This window comes from Melanostigma gelatinosum (assembly GCF_949748355.1).
Source record: "Melanostigma gelatinosum genome assembly, chromosome: 21".
Lineage (NCBI taxonomy): Eukaryota > Metazoa > Chordata > Actinopteri > Perciformes > Zoarcidae > Melanostigma > Melanostigma gelatinosum.
The window spans coordinates 16,934,586-16,960,242 of record NC_136654.1 but is presented as its reverse complement, the minus strand read 5'-3'; the positions used below and the strand labels follow the sequence as shown (position 1 = coordinate 16,960,242).

General features: G+C 45.7%; 1 protein-coding gene across 1 annotated transcript in view; it reads right to left on the bottom strand.

Moving 5' to 3' along the window:
- Positions 1 to 1,186: 1,186 nt before the first annotated feature.
- Positions 1,187 to 25,657, bottom strand: part of usp54b (ubiquitin specific peptidase 54b) — a gene marked incomplete at its 5' end in the record, with an annotated part of 36,410 nt that continues 11,939 nt past the window's right edge. Inside the window, 16 exons of the mRNA XM_079292701.1 lie at positions 1,187 to 2,058; positions 4,926 to 5,057; positions 5,140 to 5,261; positions 6,293 to 7,116; positions 9,330 to 9,477; positions 13,133 to 13,381; positions 13,478 to 13,605; positions 13,866 to 14,246; positions 14,617 to 14,827; positions 15,173 to 15,355; positions 15,586 to 15,778; positions 16,373 to 16,522; positions 19,521 to 19,667; positions 22,228 to 22,333; positions 24,085 to 24,167; positions 24,304 to 24,417. Of these exons, the coding sequence (XP_079148827.1) occupies positions 1,972 to 2,058; positions 4,926 to 5,057; positions 5,140 to 5,261; positions 6,293 to 7,116; positions 9,330 to 9,477; positions 13,133 to 13,381; positions 13,478 to 13,605; positions 13,866 to 14,246; positions 14,617 to 14,827; positions 15,173 to 15,355; positions 15,586 to 15,778; positions 16,373 to 16,522; positions 19,521 to 19,667; positions 22,228 to 22,333; positions 24,085 to 24,167; positions 24,304 to 24,417 (3,258 nt within the window). The 3' untranslated portion in view covers positions 1,187 to 1,971. The remainder of the gene's footprint in view (positions 2,059 to 4,925; positions 5,058 to 5,139; positions 5,262 to 6,292; positions 7,117 to 9,329; positions 9,478 to 13,132; positions 13,382 to 13,477; positions 13,606 to 13,865; positions 14,247 to 14,616; positions 14,828 to 15,172; positions 15,356 to 15,585; positions 15,779 to 16,372; positions 16,523 to 19,520; positions 19,668 to 22,227; positions 22,334 to 24,084; positions 24,168 to 24,303; positions 24,418 to 25,657) is intronic.

Here is a 25,657-nt window from a genome sequence, read left to right as displayed (position 1 = left end):
CCAGAGTCCATGAGAGCGCCCGTGGGTGGGTGTGTCTGCCTCCTGACTGTCTCTGATACAGGATCGTGAGGGAAGGTTGATTTGCATAGCGGACTCATGCGCTACAATTGGCTACATTCTCCCACATCCAGAACCCAAGAAACAAACAAACAAACAAACAAACAAACAAACACAACAACAACAAAATCTGAACCTAAATTTAAAATAAAAACAGCAATGTTAAATACGCTCTCTGAGTTAAGTGCCAACCTTTGGTTTAGTTACAACGATCAATCAACATCATTAAAATTCTTAAAGAACTTTATATTGGCCAATTGTTGTATAAGGACTCTGTTATATTATATTAATTAGAATAAAGTATATAATAAATGTACTCTACACATGTCAAAATGCTCCTCAGTAAAGGGGGTGAATTAAGTTATAACTGTTCGACACTTTATAATAACTGTTCATACAACTGAGGAATGGTTGACATCTCTGAAGAAGATAGCTCACTGGCTGAAAATATACCTCTAATACATATATATCATATAAAGCATATTCATATTGGACATGTCACTGTCCGGCTGAAGATGAGCATTTTCTATTCACATCTGAGGTCTCAAAACCAGTTTCAGTTTGAGGGAGAAATAATAAAGTGTGAATTGATAAGTGCCACTAAAGTTCACCTGAGGCCGTTAAGTAAAACAAACGCCATCGACTTCTCTCCAGCTGCTTCTCAGTCAAATAGCCTTCGGAAAGTGCACTTCTGCCGAGTAACCTTGTAAAGCGCACTTGAGTCATCTCTTTCATTCATTGACAAAGCCTAAGAGAAGGGTTTCCTAACCTACATACGTCTCATTCCGTCGTGACTTTCCTCCCCTGTTGGCCTATTTCTAGTGCTACCGTTTCCTGTTTGGAAATAAGAAAGAAAGAGCGCGAATAAACGACAGCGAGAAAGAGGGAAAAAAGGGAACGAGGAAAGAAGCAGAGAAAAAGAAAGCGCTTTTCTTGTTTAATCTCCCGGTAGAAACGGGAGAGCTGTCATTAGGTCGGCGAGCGGTTTGGGGGTGGGGGGGGGGGGGGGGGGGGGGGGGTGGAAACTCCTGCTAGACACTTGTGAAGTGCACTCCACTCCTATTTGAAATGCAGACATGAGGAATTACCACTTTAAGTTCATCAATATTTGTTAATTATCATTGTCAACATTCCATAAGGTCTTATTAATTAACATACAGGTTTCATACATGAGTGTTTCTGCACATGACGTTTAGTAATTAGTGAGTTCGGTCTCGGGCGGGTTTACTGTGCGCGCACACAGGAAGAAAGAAACGAAAGAAACGAAAAAATATGGCTGTCCATCTGAAATAGACCCAGTTCTGCTATGTGTGCGTCCAACAGGAAAGGCCCGTGAAGAAAGAGGAAGAGGCGTAGCTACTTGGTAAGAGTCCCCTCCCCCCCTGAGCTGAGGGTCCCATAGGATGGAGGACAAGTCTGCCGGGAGCTCAGGTCCCCGTCAGACCCGGCCGAGTGAGCGGCCAAGCCGACGACACCACTGACAGCGGCATGCTCGCCAGGCTGACTGCATAGGGAAGCCCTCTTAAAAACCCAGGGGGGGAGACAAGAAACAACAGTCCCGGGAAGTAAGGGGGGAAGGTTGAGGTTGTAGTTGGGGGTCAGAGTGACTGCATAGACAGAATAGTAGGTCAAGAGAGGGAGGGAGGGAGGGAGGGAGGGAGGCAAGGAGAGGCTAAGCGGGGTGCTGCAGGCGCTGAGGGAGGCTCTACGTCAGTGCAGATGTGCATGTGTGCGTGCATGTGTTTGCGTGTGCATGTTGTTTGCGGGGACAAGGAGGAGGAACAGGATACGAGTCGAGCTGGATCCTCCCGAGCCGATTCCAGGTCCGTCAAGGCGAGGCCCCGTCCAGGATGCCGGCGCTGCTTGCTGACCCCTCCTCCCCCCCCCGACACGGAGGTGGCCGCTTGTGAGACATTAGTGAAGCAGAGCGGGACTCTGGTCAGAAGACAGCTTGACGCCCGTCAGACACAGCCAGAAACTCCCCGCACTGCCCGGCAGCTCCTGAGACGAGACAGGAGACAACAGGTCGCATCAGCATGAAGGTGCGCCTCAAATTCAAACATTTTGAGAGGTTCAAGGGTTAAACTACTTGAGCCTTTCTGATGGGCGACAGAAGGTCCAAACACAAACCCACTGGTGCTCTAAACAGCATGCCGTGTGCTCTTCGGTCGAAGCTTTTCACTAGAACACTGACGTTTCCAACGTAGAACATTCGCCGAACCGATACACTCGTTGAGTGAACTGCTTAAACACAAGATGTCATGTTTATTGCTGCACCATTTCAGTTGAATCAATTAAATGTCTTTTATTTCATATCATTTTATAGGCATGTCCTCTAATTTATCTCTGCGAACTTTTAAATGTGGCTGAAATTGAACGTAAAGTTCTTGGTAATGTGATTTGACATCACACCAAAACATCTCTTCCAGAACAGGACTGGAGCGCAAGATATATCGAATATGATATAGAAAATCCACACAAAATTGACTTCAGTAACATGTGTGCAAAAATATTCTACCATCAGCATATTGTTTGGGGGTATCTGTTGCATACAGTGAGTACAGTGCATTTCATCAAAATAGGGATGTTTCCAGGTGAACCGTTATTTATTCAATTCAATTTCAACTGTCCACAAACTTAGATTTAAAGAGCAGTGAAAGTTATTGTTGTTATTGTATGAACAGGGTTCAACCTTTTCTACCCAATAATGGATAAAAAACGTGATATTTTATTTTGTAAAAGAAAGACCTGTATGGTTTTGTATATCTTGTATTTATGGTAATTTATGTTCCTCTTGTCTACAGTCTTCTCCAGTCATGAATGAATGAATGAATGAATGAATTTTTATTTATACAGTGCTTTTCACAGACAATAGTATCACAAAGTGCTTAACAGAGCAGACATTTAAAAGCATAAAAAACACAATGTGACCCTAGGGTCAATAAACTACATACACAGAGAAAAATAAAAAATAATAAAAAATAATAAATGTAAAACATATTTTAAGAGCAGGTCTGGGACATGGGTTTACTTTTTACTCAAACGCCAGCCTAAACAGGTGGGTTTTGAGCTGGTTCTTAAAAGTATCTGCGCGGCGTAGAGTTGCAGGCAGAGCATTCCAGAGCTGTCATGTGACTAATTGATGGTGAAAAGTCAACCAGAAACCGTCTCAAATGCCACACCACAGCATTTACATGTTATCATCCTCACATGGAACACCAGAACATCAGAAACCTGGATCAGGTTGTCAGTTTCCTGGTTCCTCTCAGAATACTCGAGCTGTTTTAACCGAGGTGTCTGAAAACCAGGATGTAACGTTTACATGCACAGAACGAAAGCAAGGCAGCCGAAAACAAGTGGGGAATAAAGCCTTGTATTTTACAGAGCAGTTGTGCGGCTTCACATCCAAAACAGACAGAAAACAAATGTGACAGGTGTTATGAGTCAGCGTCGACTCGCTGTTTTGTATTTGTGATATCACTGTTTCCGGGGTTGTTTATTATTTGGGTGCCTCAGGCAGCTTCCCCCGCAGGAGTTTCAGTTTGATGTATTACATATCTGTGTGGGATACATAAAAGTATTTTCTGTTGTCAGTGTTTCCGCTACAAACGGAAGCTGCTGAAGAGAACTGACATGTTCAGTGATAAATCACGACTTTCTTCTTCAAAGCAGCAGTGCCTTCATTAGGGCTAGAGACAGTTGTTCCAAGCTGTCGTTTAGGGCAAAATAATGGAATTATTACTAATTATAATATTCAACAGTTGTTCTACTGTAGAGAACAAGAATATTTCGACAAATATTTCAGATCGATGCGCATTGGTCTTCGTTCCCACAGCGATATTCGCACACTGAAACTGAAGAAGCGTAAAAACACGGCAGATGCCGCGGATGATAAAAAGACTTGTTAAAAAGAGAGACCTTTATTGACTCAAACAAACCAGACAGCTCAGCAGTTTTTCAATGCGTCATTCTGGCGGAGCAGAGCTACGAAAGTTAGAAATAGCCGGCGTTGTTTCTGAGCGGATTCAAATGACAACTCATTTGTGATCCTTAAAGAAGAATGATGGTATAGATAGATCGTGGTTTTTTATAGAAGCTGTTTTCTGTTGGAGAGTTTAACTAAATTTGACACATGACACATTTGCAGAGGGGTGTAAATAACCTTTGGGTCCTCACAGTTATTCAATGAATGCACATCCCATCCCCAGGATATAGCTATGTGCAAATAGGGGCTTAACCTACTTCTGTGCCAGATGAGTTTGCCAAAAATGAAAATGTTCACCAAAAAAATGAATAGCATACCAAGGAAATAATTTGACTTTGCTATTCTGACCTGATTTAGAAATTGCTCTCTCTCTCTCTCCCACACACACACACACACACACTCTCTCCTCTAGCACTCAAAGTAGCTCAACCAAGGAAATAAGTACACTCTTCCAAGTCCTAAACAGATGAGTGGTACTGTATTTCCCTTAAAAGATCAAAAGAGTAACGTCATACATGCCCAGCACAGTGTTTACCTGTGAAGCGGTGGAGGGAGGTGGTGATGAGAAGGTGATGATGATGATGATGGAGGAGGTGATAGTGGTGGAATAGCAACAGGGACTCAGAAGAGAGGAAGTAAGCAAGAGGCACTGACATAAGCCTGCTTCACCTTTGAGAGAGAAAGAGTGGGAGGAGAAGCAGAGAGAGGGGGACAGATTGGAAGTCGAAAAAGCAGAAACAAAAGGGAGAAATGAGACAAACAGCGGGGGAGAGGAGCCCGGGGAAAAGCTAAGTGTAAAGTGCAACGGCCACGGGACGTCGGGCAGGTGCAGTTGAACGGCACGGCCACAGGGAGGCGGCAGAGCAGAGGAAGTCACACTCACAAAGCTGCGCGTTGCAGTCAGGCGGCTGCGGCGCGAGGTCACCACTGTGCCGCTCAGACTGCGTCCGATTCGTCTCAGGTTTTCCCCATCATCAGGCTCCGCCCCCAAACGCAGATCCCGCAACATCACTGGCTGCAGAGGGAGAACGTGTCGGTCAGACGCTGGAAAATGGATCAGATGACCTGCGAGGGGCTGAAAAAGACGTGGACGTTACCTTGTTGAGGTAGGTGGGGGGGCAGTCCGTCCCGTACACACTCCTCTCCATGTCTGCGTTGGGGGTCTTGGAGCGAGCCTGGCCTCCCACCCTTGATATGAGTCTCTCTGATGGGCTGCAGCCTGAAAACACACACAAAGCAGGGCTGGAGGTCAACACACGAACATACAAGGATGGTATCTAAAACATGTTGTCTGCCATTAGTGGAAGCTTTCAAAAAACTCCCGATGTTCATAAATCTAGAGGCTACCCTTACATATCCGATGTAAAACATTAATATTTATTCAACATGAATATCAACATACATCGGTTTTATACTATCAGGTATAGTGACATCATGCAATACTACCAATTAAAGTTAAAATGGTATTTTTTTTACGAAAAACTTTAATGCTCTTAATATTTTGAAGGGTTTTTTTTGCAGCCGTGAGCAGCTCATCCATTCCCATGTATAACTCCATCACCTTTACAGCGTGAACACGATGCACACTCACAAACATTCTCACAATTAGCATGCAGAGTAGGATAGAACTGGGACAAAGTTAAGGTTTTTAGCTTGTTCTCAATTTCTAAACATGGTTTGAAATACATTTCAAAATAGCTTTGTCTCTATAGGAACATACATTAAGGAGAATTTCTGTTTGAGAATTAACAGTAAACTTTATACAGTACCATAGTACTGCAACAGTTTCATTACCAATTGATCTGTTGCTTGTTGGTTGATTCATTAATCATCATTCAGTGAAAAATCCCGATCACAAAGTTCTCAGGCTCTCAGGTGTCTTTAAACTGTTTTATTCGACAATCAGACATTTTCTATTAACGATGTTAATAACGAAAGGTAACTCTGATAAATTGCTCATACAATTAATTGATCATCAAAATTGTTGATCAATGTTCTGACAATTGACTAATTAATTAATAGACCAATCGTTTCAGCTCTACTATAAAAAAATGTTGTTTTTATTTAGTGATTCATATTCAAATGAAACTGTAATGTAATAATTGTTCATAAATGTTCATTGTAATATATTTTAGAAGTTGTACCGTGGTAGCTCTGAGTTATGTTGTTTGTGCCTGTGTGTGTGTGTGTGCGTGCGTGCGTGCGTGCGTGCGTGCGTGTGTGTGTGTGTGCGTGCGTGTGTGTGTGTACCTGTCTTTCCAGCTTGCAGACTGGCCTGGTAAAGGGAGTCAAGCTCAGACAGCTCAGCCTCTTCACAGTCACAGCAGGGATCCCCGTGTTGCCCTGGGGCATGCTGGGAGATGTAGTGCCCTGGAGAAGCCTGGCAACTGTAGCTGTAGTGCTGACTGGTCGCCTGCGGCCTGATGGGGACACATCGGTCGGGGGGCGTGTCATATGGCGTCACCACGGCGTCGGGGCGGTCCAAACTCCAGGAGGACCAATGGCGTGTGCCGCTGTCGCCGGCAGCTTCGTGCCTCGGCCAATGCTGAGCGGCACCGGTGGTGGAATGGAGCTGGGGGGGCTGCCAGAGAGGCGTGAGAGGTTTCCTTTGCCCAGAAGCTTCCAGGGGGGAAGATGGGGGAGGAGGAGGGGGCGGAGGGGGAGGGTGTGTGCGTGTGGGTTCAAGGTGTGTGGAGTGTGCGGTGTGTGTGGTGTGTGTATCCCAGAGACGCAGAGGAAGCGAGGGCAGAGAGATGGCTAAGTACTTCCCCAGGGGTCTGACACTCACCCCCCCTGCCTGCAGCAACTCGCACAGCCTCACTCCCGTCCCCTCCCTCCCATCCTCGCCTTCCTCCCCTCTCCTCCCCGCGCACGCACCCTCTTCCTCCCCCCCTTGGCTGGAAGGGGCGCAAGGGTGAGGGATGCTGAGGGTGAGCGGGGGTCGAGGGGGAGCGGGCCGATAGGGTGGAGGGGGCGGGTCCGGGCCCAGAGCAGCGTCCTGGTTGAGCGTTGCCTGGTCCTCTTCCTCCTCCTGATTGGGCGTCAGCAGTACTTGGACCGGGCCAGGCTGTTCACTGGAGGACACAAGGGAAGGAGGGTGTCAGTCAGCCAGCAGCACGGAACAAAAACGTCAGGTGAGTTACTGCATAGAGGGAAGGTCACAACAGCACACCAGGATAAACAAGCAGAAAACAGACGCACACACACACACAAGCTCACTTTCATACAGAGCGAACAGCTACAAACACAATGATGCCGCTTTGTGTGTGGGATCTCACAGCCATGCTGTTCATGAGTGAGGCACAAGCTCAGCTCCGGAGACTGACAGCTCGCTGCAGATTCACCAAACTTCACTCTCTGATCCGAACACATCCACATCCCCAAACAACCAAAGACTTGAAGAATTTAATCTCATTCTCAAAACAGCAATCTATCTGCGCTGATGCAGTAGATCAACACGGAAAATAAATGTGGCCTCTACAGTCTGGAGTAATTCAGTCTCGGCGGGCCACTATATTACGTTATTGATTTACATCCATTGATATGTGGAGGACATGATGTATGTTGAACATTAGTGGATCCTCTCTGCAGAGATTCTGTACTCTATCAGTGGAGCAGTGTGTGTGTGTGTGTGTGTGTGTGTGTGTGTGTGTGTGTGTGTGGTAAACTGTGTGTGAACAAGTCTGTAAATGTGTGGGTCTATTTTTAAAGAGCGTGTGCGCTAACCTGTCTGTGTCTACGTGAGTGTCAGACCCCATCCCCCACACTAAACTCTCCTGTCTCTTTTCAGCCTTAGTAATTACCCAGCAGGCTTTGCAGCAGCAAGCTATAAATCTGAGGCTTGTGTTGATCAATAGAGGAGAGGAGGAAGGTAATAAAAGAGGCTGAGCGCTGAGCTTTACCTCCTCCTTCATCCCTCCTTCCTGCTGTTGGATTTACAATTAATACATTTTTTACTAATTTCGCTGCAGTTTTAATTGAGTTTGAATGAAACAAAGACTTAACCCAACATTAACGTGACTAATTAAGTAAATCAATCATTGTCTTACCTTATCACCATCACTTCTGTCTATATTTCAAACTTGCTAAAGTCATATGAGTTTAACCCGAGATCCCATGTGATTAAAAAAAGAGGAGACTCGGCCTTTGCAATTAAAATATTTTATTTTTTTCCAAAATAGCTTTTAAATAGTTTTTATTCTGTGTCTGTCTGTGTTTTATTGCATTAGTACTTTTATCAATCACATTTTTATTCTATTTAATTTCCTTAAATTGTATTATTATTATCATTTTCTATGATCGATGCATTTTCTTTTTCGATTCATTTATAATAAATGGGTCAGTAAAACAGTTGACATCTTTAAATAGCTTGTTTTGTGTGACCAACAGTCCAAAACCCAAAGGTATAAATAAACTAATAATTAAATCCATGGGATGCTTGGGCCCGATACTTGCCTGCATGTCGAAATATTATTATTTAACTCTATTAAATGTGATTTATTCTTTATATCAGCTTCTAGATAAGCTGCCTCACTCTATTTAAATGTTAAATATGACCCTTGTTATGAAAACTTCACTGCTGAAGCTCTCTTTCCCCTCCTCACACAGCCAAACTAACACATCAGGTGGGAAGCGGACTGACTTACTGTGACACACAAACACAGAGCAAAAAAACAAACAAAACAAACAAAACAAACAAAACAACAAGCCACAGCACAGGATCTGTGACGACAATCGCACGGCAGCACACGGGACAGAAACACAGCGACGGGCTGCACAGAGGGACAGATCAGCGCCATGCAAAGAGCAGCGCAGGGAAGCAGTGAAGCACGGAAAAGCAGAGAGCGTCTCCCTCTCTTTACTCTCGATGGCTACACAGAGCCGAGCAAAGCAGGTTTTTACTGCACTGCAACAAACACACAAACACAAAGGGGATGAGAAGTTACTGTATATAGTCAAGTGTGTGTGCTTGAGAACGCACACACATTCAGACACACACACACACACACACAGCAGGATGGGAGAGTGCAGTGCTTGGATTCACAACAAAAAAAGGGTTCTGGGATTTTGGGCAGCCAGAGCTGAAGACACAAACATGAGGGTGTTGAGGTGTTTTTAGACAGCCAGTACCCAGAGGACACACACAGAGGAGTCCTGGGCTGGGTTTAAGGACCGCTTGAGCCGAGGACACACACCAAGTGAGGGAGGGAGGAAGGGAGGAAGGGGGTCTGAGGTGGTTTTGAGACAGGCACCGCTGCGGACACATAAGGGGGGACAGTGGTGGTACCTGCGAGGCCCCTGTGGGCGGGTGCTTCCTGTCTCCCGTTCCATTTCCTGTTCCTGCCTGCGTTTGATTGGGCCCCCAGTGCTCCTCATGCACGCAGCTACAACCAATCCGCTATGAGCGTTAGCCTCATGCAGGGGTCTGAGCACAGCTGAGGATGTTAACAACAGAGTGGGAGATAAAAAAGAGAAAAAGACAGGAAGATATAACGACAGAGTGGCCGAGAGAAAGAAAGAGCGAGGGAACGCGAAAGCAACGAAAACGAACAAGAAGAATACCAGAAGGAGAGGGAGTAAAAAGATGAAGACAGAGACAACGTATGAGGATGAAAGAACAGCTGAGACAGAAGGAGACAGAGACAATAGAAGCAGAGCAGAGGGAGTGGTTATGAGGGGGCCGGCATGCAATACGCTCCTCTGCTGTAAGTCAGTGCGTGTCTATTTTATACATGTTTACAGTTGCAGTTACTGTCGGGCGTCTACGCAGTGGCAATGTTGTGTGACAGTTGGAGAACTTCTTTGGATTGGTTGAACAGTACATACAAAACACCATGATATCGATGTGTTGATGACCCACTTATAGCATCTTTAAAACTAGATCATGTAACGCTTGAGATATTTATACTCTTACAAATGAAAAGTTGCATCCATAAGAAATACATCACATCATAATGCTCAATTATGACCTGGTCTGGTGAGACCAGTAGCTTATGATGGCTAATGTCAGCTAATGTTAGCATATTCAATATTTCTGTCCAGTATAACAAACAGCACTCAGTCTGTTCTCTGAGTGACTCTTCTCTACTTGTGCTACTCTACTGTCACACTTAGTTGAACCAATTGTGTTGGCCAACATTGAGGATAACATTTATCAGGAAACTTAAGACTTTACAGGGTGGAAGAATATTCCCAAACCCAGCATCACTCGCTACTTTGCAACTCTACAGTAAATGCATCAATCTGTAAACTTGGGACTGTAGTTAGTAAGTCAAAAAGTCAAGATTAGATACATGAGGAGCAACGTAAAGGCTACGTTGATGAAGCCACAGACACCAGACAGGGTGTCTACAGAAGTACTCAGCTTTCTATGGTGCGAAGCCTTTTGAACGCACCCTGAATGGTGTTAGTTTGTTGTCAGAAAAGATGCAGAAGAGGACAATAAAAGAGCAGCCATCATCCATCCTGGCTTGACTTTACAGACTTTTGATTGATAGAGACAGAATGAAGGACGGTAGACGGCAGCTCTGTTGTCATTGGCTGTAACATCCTCTAAAACACTGAGGCAGATTGTTTAGAGTCCGGCTGAAACCATCGATACGGATGTGGGAAACCAAATTCTGTTACGTAATGGCACTGATAGTGATGCCATCTGTTCATTCGCAAGTCGTCCTTTCACTTCATCAAGGTTGAGTGTACTCACAGGGGTGTGTGTGTGTGTGTGTGTCAGGTACGTGAGGCTGAACACATTGAAGCACACACAGTAGGACAGACAGGACACAACATGATAATCCCTGATATAGATTTAGTAAGTGCTGAGCTGGAGGGGAAAACCTGCACACCTGCAGTTCAGACGAGGCTCTCACACACACCAACACGTATTCTCTTAAAATAGTAACACAGGCACAGAAACATATAACGTGCGGATGCAAGAACCACATACGCATGAAAACACACACATACAGGAATGTGGACCATGCCAGAGCCACCTGTCAAGTCTGTCAGAGTAAGTCCTGATAAACGTCTCGTGTCATTTCGGTCATGTCAACGTCAAGTCACAAGTCTGCAAATTGCAAGCTATAGATCTTTAAAGTGTCTGAATGCTACCCATGACAATGTTGCTGTTGAAGTGTTTTTGTATCTGAACGTTTAAGTCTGAAATACGTCAGCTCACAGCAATCGAGTCCAAGTCAAGTCTCAAGTCCTGATTGTGTATTTAGTACTGCAAATCCACAAGGTCGGGGGACTTGCCAGAGACAGATTAAACGAGAGTAAGAGTCTACAGCCATGCTGGCGTCTCTGTGACGATCTGTACTTAGGCCCAGCGGCGCTTCGAGCTAAAAATAATTACCAGGTCTATTGTTCAGCGTTTTTGTTTAGCGTGTTAGCATGTTAGCACATGGTAAAAACACCAAGTACAGCTGAGGTTGATGGGAAAACTCATTAGTTTGGACACATTCTAATGTTGAGGCGCTGCAGGAGAAGTCAGGAGATCAACAGAGTCAGGGAGGATTCATCCTCTTCGAACCACAAATGTATGAACAAAATATCGAAGCAATCCAACCAATAGGTGTTGAGATATTTCAATCGAGACCAAATTGGTGCACCAACAGAGCTGGTAGGGGCTGAAGAAGAAATGTATGCAACTACCAGCTTCTAGTCTCTAGTATGAGTCAAGCTCCCAAAACAACGGACTTCCCATAATGCACCGCTATACGTTTTTCGTTAGACCCTCCATTCCTGGTATGTGACTAAATATTTCATAACTCCATGGCCCCATTGTGACGTAAATGAGGAGTCCCAAAGCCCAAAATGAGATTACTCATCTGATGTAAATTACGCCAGAAGCTCCTCCAGAGCCACAGAAGGCATTACAGTCTCGTTATGCTAGTAAATTGACATTGACATGTACAATTGGTGGAGTGTCCCTTTAAGTTTGTCTTAAGTCTCACATCTAAAGCTCTGAAAAACACAACATTACACACACACACACACACACTTAAAGATACACAGATACACAGGGAGGGAGACACAAACGGTGTACACACACACTCGGAATATGCAAACTATAAACTCACGAGCATTGTGAACTCCCTAGAGCTCTGAACTTGGACTGGGTTTGTGACTTTGAATGGAAATGATCCTGAAAAGTTTCCAACTCTTATTGTTGGTCAGTAAACGTCCCACAAGAGTCATGTCGGTAAAACCTGATCTGACCAGGATTTGCTTCCTGAACTTTGCTAACTGGAAATGTCAAAGACACACACACACACTTATTCTGACATACAAGACTTATGGATGACACAAAAAAAAAAAAAAAAAAAAAATAAATTAAAAAAAAAAAAAAAAAATATATATATATATATATATATATATATATATATATAAAGTACGACTAAGAGTCACACACACTGAACTAATAGACAAATAAAACATTCGGACGGAGGGAGACAGATGGAGAGACAGACGAACAGATGGGAATGAGGACAAAGAAGTCAGACAGAACGTATAAGTCACTGTGACTGTGACTAAACTAGACAACAGGTGATAATGTGACCTTGAATCTGCACCGGGCCAGATTTTAACATAAAAATACACTTTATTAGCCCCGATCCTAAAACAGCCTCACAACCCTTCAACTGAAAATGCCACACATTTGCCCTGCTTTTACTTTGTGTGAGTGAAAATTGAGATTGAAACTGACCAATAAGTCAGTGGTTCTTCTTCTTTAAACATAAAAAGTTTTCCTGTGCAGCTTTTAATGCCGCTGTTTAAGGGCCAGTTCACACAAATATACAAAAACATATTTTCACTGACTGATTCATGGCATGCAGACACAGTTTGCATCGGAACTAATTTCCAGAGAAGAAATTGTCCGTATGAACTGCTGTAAGAATCAAAAATGTAATTCTATTCCCATCAATTGTGTGGAAAAAGAGACAGAAATCTCAAAGACGAATATTATAAAACGTTGGCATCAAAAACAGGAACTATCTGCATCGTTAGATACCACTGGAGGTACGTGAGAGAAGATGTGTTCTGTAAATTGGGTGAACCGTTCTTTTTCGCTCTCCTTAAATAACTTCTAACCTCCCATCTCTTCTTTCTCCTCCACCCTCTCGCCCTCCCACTTGTCTCTTTCTGTCTCTCTCTTCGTCCCTCTTTCCGTTTCCATACCCTGGTGTTGGAGCTGGTCCAGGTCCATGAATTTGCTGGGTTTGGGGTTGAATCCCATGGCAGCCTCCCGCTCTGCCTCCCTCCGCTTCTGCTGCTCCTGCTGACGGGCTCTCCTCGCCACCTCCTCCTGCAGTTCGTCCAGCTCACTGCGCCCTGCTCCACCTGAGCAAACACACACAAAAAAAGAAGATGCAAACGATCAATCGGGTCAAATCCAGGTTGCAGTAGATGAATGAAAGCACACGCAGTAATACACACCTGTGTTGGTGCCGCCGCCCCAGCTGGGCGAGGGCAGCTCCTGCAGGATGGCACCGCTGCTCTTTGACTTTGGCACCGAACGCCATGAAGGTCCTGACATCAGCACCCGTTTCTGTTGCCCCACCTCCCTGTGGAGGGAAAGAGAGCACGAAAAAGAGACAAAAGAGGAAGAAATGTTGAGTGCAGATCATATGTCTCTTGACAAATCTGTCCGTTGATTGATTCGTTGTTATGGATTGTTGGACATGTTGTTGTTGTTCATTTTCACATTCGTATTTCAAGCTGATGAAGGGAAATTGAATGTGACGGAGAAACCCCGAGAGGGAAAGACAATGAACGACAGAGACGGAAAGGAAGGAACAGTAATTGTTATTGGTGAGTCTCCTACCTGTCGGGGCTGCTGCTGTTCCTCTCACTGCTCTCGTAGCCACTTTCCATCCTCTGAATCAGACGTGGCTGGTGCTCCACCCCTCTCAGAGGTGGAGGGGGACCCATTGTCCGCCCGCTGCCCAGAGACCTGGGCTGTCCGACCAGCCCGAACCCCGCCTCCAACTCCCCAGCCTCCCTCCCTTCCGCCTCTTGCAGCCCCGGCTGTGAGGGTGGAGCGGGTCCCGCCAAGGGAAGGAAGTCCTGGGTCTCCGGAGGGAGAGAGGGACCAGGCAGGGTGTTGTAGCCCACAGAGGAGCCTTTCGGTCGGGTGAAGATGCTGTCGATGTTCAGGGCCTCTCTTCTGGGCCTCCAGGTTGGCCTGTAGCGTCCTCCAGAAGAACTACAAAGCAAGGGAGGAAGATGTTACATGAGGTGTTACACGGCCACAGGAGAGGAAAGAATGATGTTATGTCCTCGCCAAATATAAGTTGCTTGACTGGTGAGAAATACTCAAAAGTTGCACATGGTACATTTTATTCTTAATAGTACAATAACTTCAGTAAGATTTTGAGAGCAGGAGTTTTACATCTGTTTGCATAAGGTAGAGGACTTCTCACTTATTAACTGCAAGGTGTTCTGATCTTTGCTCAAGTCAGAAAATAAAATCATAAAAAAAAATAGATGAAATGCAACTTTACACGGTTTGAATGGGAATTCAAAAGGCAGCGTGCCTCAAGTTGATGTGTTCGTGTGTCTCAGTGGCGCAGTACCTGGACTTGCTCTCACTGCTGGTGCTTTCATCCTCCCAGTGGGGTCCCCCAGCCCCGCCCTCACAGCCCCCAACTCCTGACGAAGAGGAGGAGGACAGGGCACGAGAGGAGGAGGAGGAGGCGGTGAGTGGCCGGCGGGAGGAGAGGAGGAAGACGGCCGTCTCCTGCAGAGGAGGAGAGGGAGGGCGGGGAGGACCCTCCACTGCTGACTCTGAACGTGGGAGAGAAAGACAGAAAAAGTAAACCAATAACATTTCCATTCATCCCACAGGGGCCAATTATGTAGGCAGCAGTGCAAGTAAACATAAGAATAACCAGTAACAAGGCGGATAACCTAAAGAGTCTGCAGGGACCAAGCACAAACAACTCACTTCATTACCGCTGTTTGCTCTTACTGGTTCCTCAAACAAGTTCCGCAGTTTAGTACTTTCCCTGAAAACACTGCAGTCACTTGTGTATTTGCAGTTGTTTGAAGCTGTCAGGGTGTTTTTACCAAAGGTGCAGCTTTACTCTGTGAGCACATGGTAACTTGTATCGCTAACTTTTGCAGTATTACCTCCGGCGTCAGCACCGTGCGGCGGTGTTCCGGCGTCGTGATTACAGACCACCGTGGTCTGGGATTCGCTGGAGAGGTGGCTGCCCGTGGACTGGTGGAGGGATCGGCTGCGGGAGGTGCGGTGACTCGAGCTCTCCGTCGAAGAGTCGGTACGAGTATCGCTGGATATGGACGGCTCCCGACCTGAACGAGGGAAAGGGAGACGACCTTTCAGTTAATCCTGCGTCCCCATATGGTTACAGTCAAAGGCAGGGAAACAAGTTCAGGCTTTGCAGTATACAGACGCTGAAGTTGGATGATAGGGTTGAAGGTCAGAGCTTCAAAGCTGAAACAATGCCTCCCCCCCCCTCCCCCCCCCGATGATAAACACTCAGTAATCTGATCCGTAGCAGAGTGTGGCATCTTTGCTGTACCGGAGTCTTCGCTGTCGTAACCAGCCTTGCTGCTGCAGTGCTGGAGCTCCAGCTGTGGGTTGGAGCTGCTACAGGGGTTGGTGCTCTCCTGCAGTATCACCGGCGTCCCACGGGGGTCAGCGTAGAGCAGCAGCAGGGGCTGATAGTGGCCTTTGATACAGCGAGACACCACGTCCTTCCACTTAGGGCCGATCTGGAGGAGCAGCAGGGCAACACACACACACACACACAGAAAGACACGCATGAACATACATATAACCCCCCCCCCCACACACACACACACACACACACACATAAAGAGAAAGTAAATCTATCCATATTAAGACACAACATATCCCACGATAACTAGAAGGTCAAACACACATTGTGCTGCTGTAGGTGCTTCGTGATATCATATTATCACATTCTTCCATTCGCTCAATGGCCTAATATGAGCGACAGTGTGCACAGTGCCTGATAAAAGTGTCAAGGACATATAGTATGACTATAAATCACACTTTTGGCACAAACAAACCCGGCCTCCGTCGGCTCAGTCACTGCAAAGTGATACTACTGCAAGTATCACAACATAAGACGTGCTACGATTGAACAAAGACAGGGATTAGACCTCCAGCACATACTCCATCTCAAGCCGCCCCCGCTGACCATGCATCGCATGAACTCACACACACGGCGTAGTTCTTGTCACTGCTGCTCTCACGGGCACAACTGGAGATGCAGCGGATACTGTGCAGCACCGCACACCCTGCCCCGCGTTGCAGCATGCAGACTCCACACTGTGTCTCACCTCTTTGACGTGGGCGTCGTCGAAGTACATCCACTTGCGTATCTTGGTCTGGAAGAAGAAGGTGGAGTAGTGCTTGCCGTAGTAGCACACCATGCCCACCAAGTAGAGCTCCGCCTGGCGAGCCCTCTCCTCTGTCACACGGTAGAACAACTACAGAGAGAGAGAGGTAGAGAGGGGAGGGAGAGGAGACAGGGAGGGAGGGAGGGATGCAGGGAAGAGAGGTAGGGGAGGGAGATAGAGATAGGGGGAGTTAATGTGAATACAAGCACATTTTTGGTCACCTATACAGTATGCTGCATGCAGTAATCCTTCACACACTGCACTCTCACTGTATGCAGCACATACTGCACAGTGATGCACATATACTGCAGCTTTCCATGCAGATGGGATGCACAGATCTCACAGTAATACAATTTGCACGTGTTACATACACAGATGAATGCAAACTGAAGTACTGAGGGTGTTGGTTTAAGAAAGTAATGGCTGTCCACGGCTAATCACGCGCACTGCTGGACCAGTCAGCCTCATATCTTTTTGCGACTGTATGCTCAAGGACCTCTCGGTTACACTGACTCACACTTTTTAAAAAACACATTTTATTGGATGTTTTATACCGTCGCTGACTCCACACTCCTGTTAGTGATTAACAACTGCTTCAGTCCCGATATGCCGGTATTTACGATAACCTTGACATTTAAAAATGAAATATTGATATCAAGTTGATGATACACTCACACTTTTATACAGTTATGGTTACGGACTCTCTCTCCACCTTCCTACACGCGTATTTTGAGTGGAATTCATTCACCAAAATAAAGGGACGAAATGCACAATAAACTAATTTCGATGAATTTGACAGTTATTGTTTTTCTTTCATTTTGATTTTAACATTGATTTTCATGAGTTATTTTGGCCACAAAAATCTGATACCATGACAGCCTAGTTTAAACCCCTGTTTCTGTATTTAACTGTCACTTAGCACTGACTACAACCGAGGCTGTCTTCTTATGTCGGTAGGAGGAGAGCTACTTGGATGTTAGCAGCCGGTGGGTGTACTGACTACAGTGTGTTTGGCTGACAGAGCTAACAGCTAACCGGGCTAATACACAGTGAACTACAGTTCAGCTGCACGGAGCCGGCGCTGACAGCTGCGTTGATTAAAGTGAGAGTGAATCTGTTGAGTGAGATGTGCGAGTGAAATATTTGCTTCATTCATTCAACAATACAGCAGTGGTCTTTTGCAGACACACCTGGCAGAGAGCTGCACTCTACTGCGCGTTATTTTCTAGTTGATAACTGCTTTTAATCAATTCGTCTTTTGTCTACAAAATAGCAGAAAATAAAATGCCAACAACCAACAATCAAAAAAACTCAAAGATATTGAATTCACAACGATACAAAACAAAGAAAAACAGCAAATCCTCATATCTGATCAGTTTGAAGCAGCAAGTTTCCAGCATTTCTGCTTGATAAAAGACATGATGTCATCTATGAATTGCAATCGACGAATCGTTTCAGCACTGAAATGATCTAATCTAAGGAGAGAAAGAACATAAAAGAGTAACGGGGAAGCAAACCCGGAGAGAAAGCAGATGCAGAGGACAGACAAAGAGAGAACGTGAAAGCAGTGGAAGAGGAGGAGAGATACAGGAGGCAGATGGATTCGCTTTGTCTGATTTCAACGACGAAACAAAAGCAGAGAATGCGATAGATTGTGCCTCAGATTCGTATCTGACGGCGTCATCTCACAGGAGCGGGATGAAAAGGAGGGAAACAGCAGCAGGCGGAGACAGGAGATAGAGGAAAGGACTTGACTCACTGTAACACATATGCACTTATCCATTATTCATAGATATCGCTTCAGAATGCGGCTGGAGATGTTACAGTTGCCTTGGAATGCATCAACATTACACGGAGTATCAGGGGTCGGACACGTGTGAGGTGTGAAAGCAGCTACATGAGAATAATGGGAGTCAGGTGTGGAAATGTGTTATAATGTGTTGTTTTTCAGAGTGAGCTGGAACGGTATTGGTTGAGTTTACTGGGCTCTAAAGCGCATGCCGAGAGTGTATTTCAGTGTTGCGCAGTGTTGCATTTACACGTGTGTCTTTCTGGTATCGTTTATTTCATATTTCAGTTTTTTATTGGCCTTTGACATCGCGGCTAAACGAAGGAGCCGAGTCGAGGGGTACGGATGAATCGTGAGAACAGATGAGTTTTTATGAACATTCGAGAAGTTCAGAAAAGACAGAAGACAGAAAAGATCACAGCAAAAGATTTGGAAAAAATGACTTGTAGCTGTAGTTCTCAAAGCAATTGTTGCATCTTTGAATCACATAGATTTCAGTCTCTAATAGCAACTGCTAAAAATTATGATTTATTATTTAACACCTCCGTAAATATTGCAAACATGAGTTCATGATCTCAATCGTTAGTTTCAAGTCTTCTTCAACACAGCATGATGTTCATTTCATCATTTAGTCAAATAGGCAATAAAGCAGAGTGTGCTTTAGTGTGTTGGCATGCCAATACGATCATATTGTATTATATACATATATACATATTTATATGTTACTCTATTAACATTTTGTTGTTTCACCCTCTCGTGTCACTTCTGTTTCCAAAAAACCAAGATGGTGACGGACAAAATGACGAACTCGAGGCTTCACATTCGTAGTCCACCAACCAATGGGTGAGGTAATGGTCATTTGGCCTGATGGTGGCGCTAACTTAAACGTCAGAGGATCACCAAAGTCAGTAGGATTCATCCATCCTCTGGAAACATGAATGCTAACAACACATCGAATGGCAATCCATCCGATATGTGTCGAAACATTTCAATCTCGACCATAGTGGTGGACCCCACGACCTCCCCACAAATCCTGCCACCAGAGAAGCTATAAATCTGGCACATCCATGGGAAGTCTCATGAGCTCCCCGAGGCGCTGACGGTGCAATCACCACCATAAATATCTCATTGGCGCGCGCTCTCCAAAAAGTTATTTCCACAAACACATTTAGAGTCTTGCGTCTGTATTTATGTGGGCGTGCGCGCTTGGCTCACATAGGCGTACAATGGCATATGTTAATGTGTTGTAATGACAGCGGTAATGTGCATGTGTAGTGTGTGTGTGTGTGATCCCCTTACATCTCCCAGACGCAGGCAGGTCCCCAGGCTGTGTATGACGTCCTCCGCCAGGTCGGAGTGGTCTGAGTCCCACACCAGCCCGATGGACACGATCTCCGGTGAGTTCATCAGCACCCGGCGGATACGCAACACCTCCCCACAGTTACTCTGGGATGGGGGGAGGGAGGGAGGGAGGTAGGGAGGGAGAGACATTTTAAAAAAGAGAGAGCGTGTGATCAAACAGGTTTATTCATCCTGCGTAATCATCGCTAAAACCCTTTATTTGGCAGTGAGGAATACATGGGCACGCACGCAGTTACACACACAGGGATAAACTGAACAGTAGGAGAACGAGAGGCAGAGATGAAAGGCAGGAGGAAAAAAACAAGCTGATGGGGGGGATTGTAAGAGAGAACGACAGGGGAAGAAGCGCTGTGCTGAGTTTTATTTGTCTCTCGAGCCTTCTGTTGAGTTCAGAACCGCCTGTTCTGAATCCTTCCTTTGAGTCATGACCCACCGCAGAGCTGGCCACACACACACACACACACACACACACTCAAAAGAGCACACACATGCACACACTCCAGCATGCACGCAGCGCTGGCAGAGCGGGCTCGGAAACAGCCTGAGCACACCCTGGCAACCAGAAACTTTGCCAAACACAACATTCACGCGCACGCACACACAGAGCTCTCCCCTTTGCGGGGGGGCGCGCTGTCTCGCGCTGGCACCGGAGACGGCAGGAAGGTATTTTGCCAGGGTCCGCTTCTAAATTGTCAGGAAGGGACACAAACATGAAGGCAGGGAGCAGCAGCCAAACAGCACAGCGCTGAGACACCCGGGCTGCGCGTGAGCTCAGGACACATCGACGGGACACACAACAGCCTCGGTGACGCACTCACTGCTGGCAACAGCCGCTGACAACATCATTCATCAAATGATTCGCTCTGCTTCATGGTGCAACATTGATCGGTGCAGTCTCATCTCTGAATGGTATATGCAAAGAGGTCTTTCTTTTTGTTGTTGTTGTTGTTGTTGTTGTTGTTGCTGTGACTATGCAGACCTTTCCAGGAGAGAGTGAGTTATATAACAGTGCTGCTGGTCAAAGGATACTGTAGGTTTGCAGAATGCTGATCGTGGCATTCTTCAGAACAAAATGAAACAACTTCAGGGGAATGTCTTTGCTTGTGCTTCCTCTTAGACTCGATACTGCAGCGAAACAAAGAGACAATCCCACTTTTATCAGTGACTTGACAGCTGAGGAGGCAGATGTGGGATTGCTGAAGAAAATACATCCACACATTCACGATATACTTCAAAGTTAATCCCAGTTTATTACAACCCAGGTGTTGTTTTTCTAGTTTTGCCCATCATTTCCATTAGTCATGATAACATGGCATCTGGGAAAATGCCAACATGGCTACAACAAAGTCTGATGGGGCAAGAAACAAAAGCAGTTAATGAGTCAGGCTGTGAACAAGCCAGCGGTTAAACTATCTATTTTTAACATGGGAATGTTAAATGTTAATGTTACACCGTCTATATATTCAATTCATTCAATTATTTTTAGCATATTTCAAATCACTAAAAACCGTCGATTCAGGACTTCAATGAATCATCCTCTGTCAACTCTTTGGCACCAAGCAAACATCCTCTCCTATCATCAGTCTGGCACCTACAGTTTCCTCCAGCAGCCTCGCTCCTGTCCAAATACCATCACTTTGTTTGAGCAAAGCCCGGCGTGGTATTAACAAAAGATCAGCGATGCAAGTGATGGAAGATAAACAGAAGGCAGGTTCGTGTGACTCCCACAGGACTGCACACGCACACACACACACACACACACACACACATCATCAACCCTTGGGCCGAGAATAAGCTAACGGTATGTGTGAGCTTGTGGTGGTGCCGCTGTGCGGAGAGAGGGGCGGCTGAGAAGGCTCTTTGTGCGGACACTTTGGCAGAGAGCGGGGCCGAGCTGGATCTATTCAGCAGCAGCATTTTCCCATGTGACAGCACAACAAACCTGCAGAACAAAGGCATCATACACGTTCCCCTCTCTCTCTCTCTCGCTCTCTCTCTCTCTCTCTTTCTCTCTCTCTCTTTCTCTCTCTCTCTCTCTTTCTCTCTCTCGCTCTCTCTCGCTCTCTCTCGCTCTCTCTCGCTCTCTCTTACTGTAATCTCTCTTCAATGCAGCACACAACAACACATTTGAGGCTCGTCTTTTTCTTCTTCTTTTTTTCACCCATAAATACCCACATTTGTTTCTCAAATGAGCATTTTAAAATGACTTGTTCCCCGCACAACAAACAATCTCTCGTGTTCATCTGCGAGGCGATGATGATCATTACCTTTTACTGTGAAGGAGGTCATGAGGAGAAGTCATGAAATGCGTTCGGTTATAGAAAGCGAGGAGAAAAATGGGACGAAAATGCAAACGAGCTGCTGATTATGTAACGTAGACCCACCAAGAAAAATAAGGGGGAAAAGCAAGCAAGAAGTGGTTACGCTGCGAATTATATTTTAATAACCTGATTTTCACCCTGCTTTTCACATCATTATTTGTTTTTCCCCCCCTCTTCTTTTAATATTCTTTTTATTCTGAAGTTAACAGTATGAAGTTGCTGAGTGTACTGTGTGTGCATCGAAACGTGCGTCTGTGTGTTACGCGTGCGTGTGTGTGTGTGTGTGTGTGTGTGTGTGTGTGTGTGTGTGTGTGTGTTCTCACAGGGCAGTTGCGCAGGTCTCCCATGTTGCTGGCGTTGCGGAGCAGTTCTCCAAACATGTCCGGTGTGGCTTTCTCTCTGCACTCCAGCATCCTCACCGCCTGGTTACTGCAGCATTGGATCACACACAACAACAGCAACGACAACAGAACGGTGAACGCAGTGAATGTGCATGCTTCCCGGGAGGAGAGCTTTTGTGAACAGAAGAAAACATCTATTGTGAAGCCCAAATGTGACTTGTGGCCACCAGAAACACTGTTTCCATTCTTTAAACGTGTCGAGTTTGACTGCTTTGTGGTTCTGCGCGGTAATTTGCAGGCGGTTGTTTCATTTCCTCTGGTGTTTTTGGTAGAAAATCTGTAGAAAATCTATTAATTCCACAGTGTGTTGTTCAACTGGCCCTGCGTATTGCTAAGGCAGCCATTCTCACACACACACACACACACACACACACACATACACACACATACACATCTACACTGACTCTGAGTCAGTCCCGCAGGGTTTTTCTCATCTGCTTTAATAAAGAAAAGAAGATCTAGAGTCTCGAGTAAACAGTCATTAAGACTGCGAAGAAGATTCACTCTGACTCCCCGGTGACGGATGATGATCTTTGACCTTCCTAAAGTAGTCGTGCTAAAAGTTAATTTCCCTACAGGGGGCAATAACAGTGCCGAAGCATTATTATATAGATTATCTACAACTACCATAATAACTTTCATACTGAGCTGCATTTATCCATTTTTTAAGTACAATTGTCCTCGGAAGGACAAACTCAAATACACATCATTATCATCCGTGAACAGGGACTTGTGCGAGCCTGTGTGCAGCTCAGTACCACGTGTGGGATTATCTGTGCAATGAATCAGCATTGTTTTTTTTTTTTTACCGGTGAAGTATTCCTTTAAGAACAACGATTTTTTAAAAACATCCAAATCTCTCCTCCCGTCCTCTCGCCCCTTCCATTAGCCCGAAACAAACTCAACCTCTTCTGTACTTTCTCTCTCTCTCCCTCGATTTCAACCTCTCGCTCGTCCTCTCCTCTTTAAATGCACGGGAAGATGCGAGGCGAAAAGAAGGCAAAAGAAGAAGAACAACAACAACACACCAGCGACAAACACACTTCTGTGTACTTTTGTCTGAATGTGCTTGAACTAGAAATGTTGGTTTGTCTTTTTGCTTGCCCTCTTACTCATGTTGCCTTTTGTATGTTTGCCGATCTCGACTGTAAACAACAGGCTCCACTAAGGGTAAAAATAGCTTGGCAGTGCTAACAGGCACAAACACAGAGCGCTGGCACCGCTGCGCCCCACAACTACCATGACACACAGTGTTTATTTGTACTTTTGCCCCCATTCACCCCTCTATTTCCTCTGCCGCCTTCCATTTCCAAACGGCATATGGAGTGATATATCCTCTTCTTTCCCTCTCGTTCGCCTTTCCGACCCACTGTTCCACTTATAGATTCATGTGGCCCCCTGGGTCTACTGAATCAAACAGCTGGTTGATTACTTCCCCCCGTTTCCTTATTTCATTGACTCGGAGCGTGTGGGAGTTTTGTGTGACAGCTCGGAGGATGCTTCTCCTGCGTGTGGATTTACCTGCGCTGACATCCACACAAACATGGGAGAGACATTATGCACGAGCTCACCTGCTCTTGCATGTGTATGAACATACACGTATGTGTGTGTGTGTGTGTGTGTGCTCACAGTTTAGTGTTCAGCAGGGACCCGTGCGAGGAAGAAGAGAACACACTGTACCTTCATTTACTGCCACCCAGCCTCAGCTTGCTGCCAGATTTACTGCAGTGTGTGTGTGTCTGTGTGTGTGTGTGTGTGTGTGTGTGTGTCTGGTCTTACCAGAGGGATGTAGTGGAGATGTAATGAACCATCTGAATGAAGGGCAAGGGGTCCGACGTGGCGCCACAGCTGTTGCACACACACTGCGAACACAAACACGTCCTCAGCTTCGTTTTTCAAATGTTTGTGTGGACAGTTCTTCATTTTTAAAATTACAGCCCCAAATGTGAACCGTGCGGCAGCCAATAAAAGTGACAGCGGGACCGAACGACGTCCTACCTGTTCGAACAGAGTCATGGCAAACTTCTGGTGTGGTATACAGTGTTTGGCTGTGCAGATGTCCTCTCTACTCTCCGCGCTGATGTGGAAGTGGATACGCATCAGAAGATTCTCCTGAGACACACATAAAGCAAAAGAGACATCAATTCATGTGTGTGTGTTGTGTGGTTAGTTGGCATCGTTGATTGTTTGTATTGTATACATATGTACAGTGTGTGTGTGTGTGTGTGTGTGTGTGTGTGTGTGTGTGTGTGCTTGATCGTTCCTCTCTGTTGGTGCTCCTGTTAATCTGACCGTGGGAGCATCATCTATATTTCATAAGAAGCAGACGGATTCCCTGACTGAACACATTTACTACCAATCGATCAGACAGCGCAGACCATGCACACACATAAAACACACACACACACACACTCTCGCTCTCACACACACACACACACACACACACAGTGACGGGCTTTATGTGTAAAGAAAGAGGCAGAGAAAGCAAACTGAAGAGCTGAAGAGAGGAAGACGATGAGGAAGTGCAAAGACATAATACAATAATAGAACTGTGACGAATGGTGTTTTATTGTCTTCATTTCCCCCTTCTAGAAATGAGAAGAATTATTCCAAAATGAGACACCTGCTATTTGAAAAATGCAGCACTCATTGTTGAATCAAACCAATGTGAAGATCTTTGCTTGTGAAGTCACAATGTGGAAATTATTGTAATCAGTGCCACCGGGTCGGATTCCGATGAAGTCACAGGAAACCATTCAACAGAAAGTCCTTCATCTCAGACCCCAGCAGGACCTCCGGCTAACCAACCCGACCGTGGACAAACCCAGATCAAGCGTCGCTGCCGCCTTTGACCTGCAGGAGCAGAGCTTCCCACCGCTGGGAGTCAACGCCGACACCACGCTGCTGGAGGGAAGGGAGTTACGGGAGAACCAGAAAAGAGACTGAGCAGGGACAATTGTCAGACACCTGCTGCATTCAAACGAGAGCTTTCCTAAAGGGAATCTTTTGTCCACGGGGACCGCCAAAATCAACACCAAATGAGAGTTCCTCGTAGTAGCTTTAAAATAGAGCCTGTGCTCTGCACCAGCTCAAAGGAACAAGAGGACGAACTAACAAGGAACACCTCGCACCATAAAACAGTGAAATAAACCTACAAACATAAATTGCTGCCTAACAAACACACAGTCACACACAACAAGTTGCTTGGCAGGCTGCTGAACTGGGTCTCCCCCGAACATTTCTGACTGCAGTGAAGATGGGAGTTCCTCAGACACTCACTCAGATCAGCCTTTAGGCAACTCCTCACCTTTTCCTCGTATATGTGTGTGTGTGTGTGTGTGTGTGTGTGTGT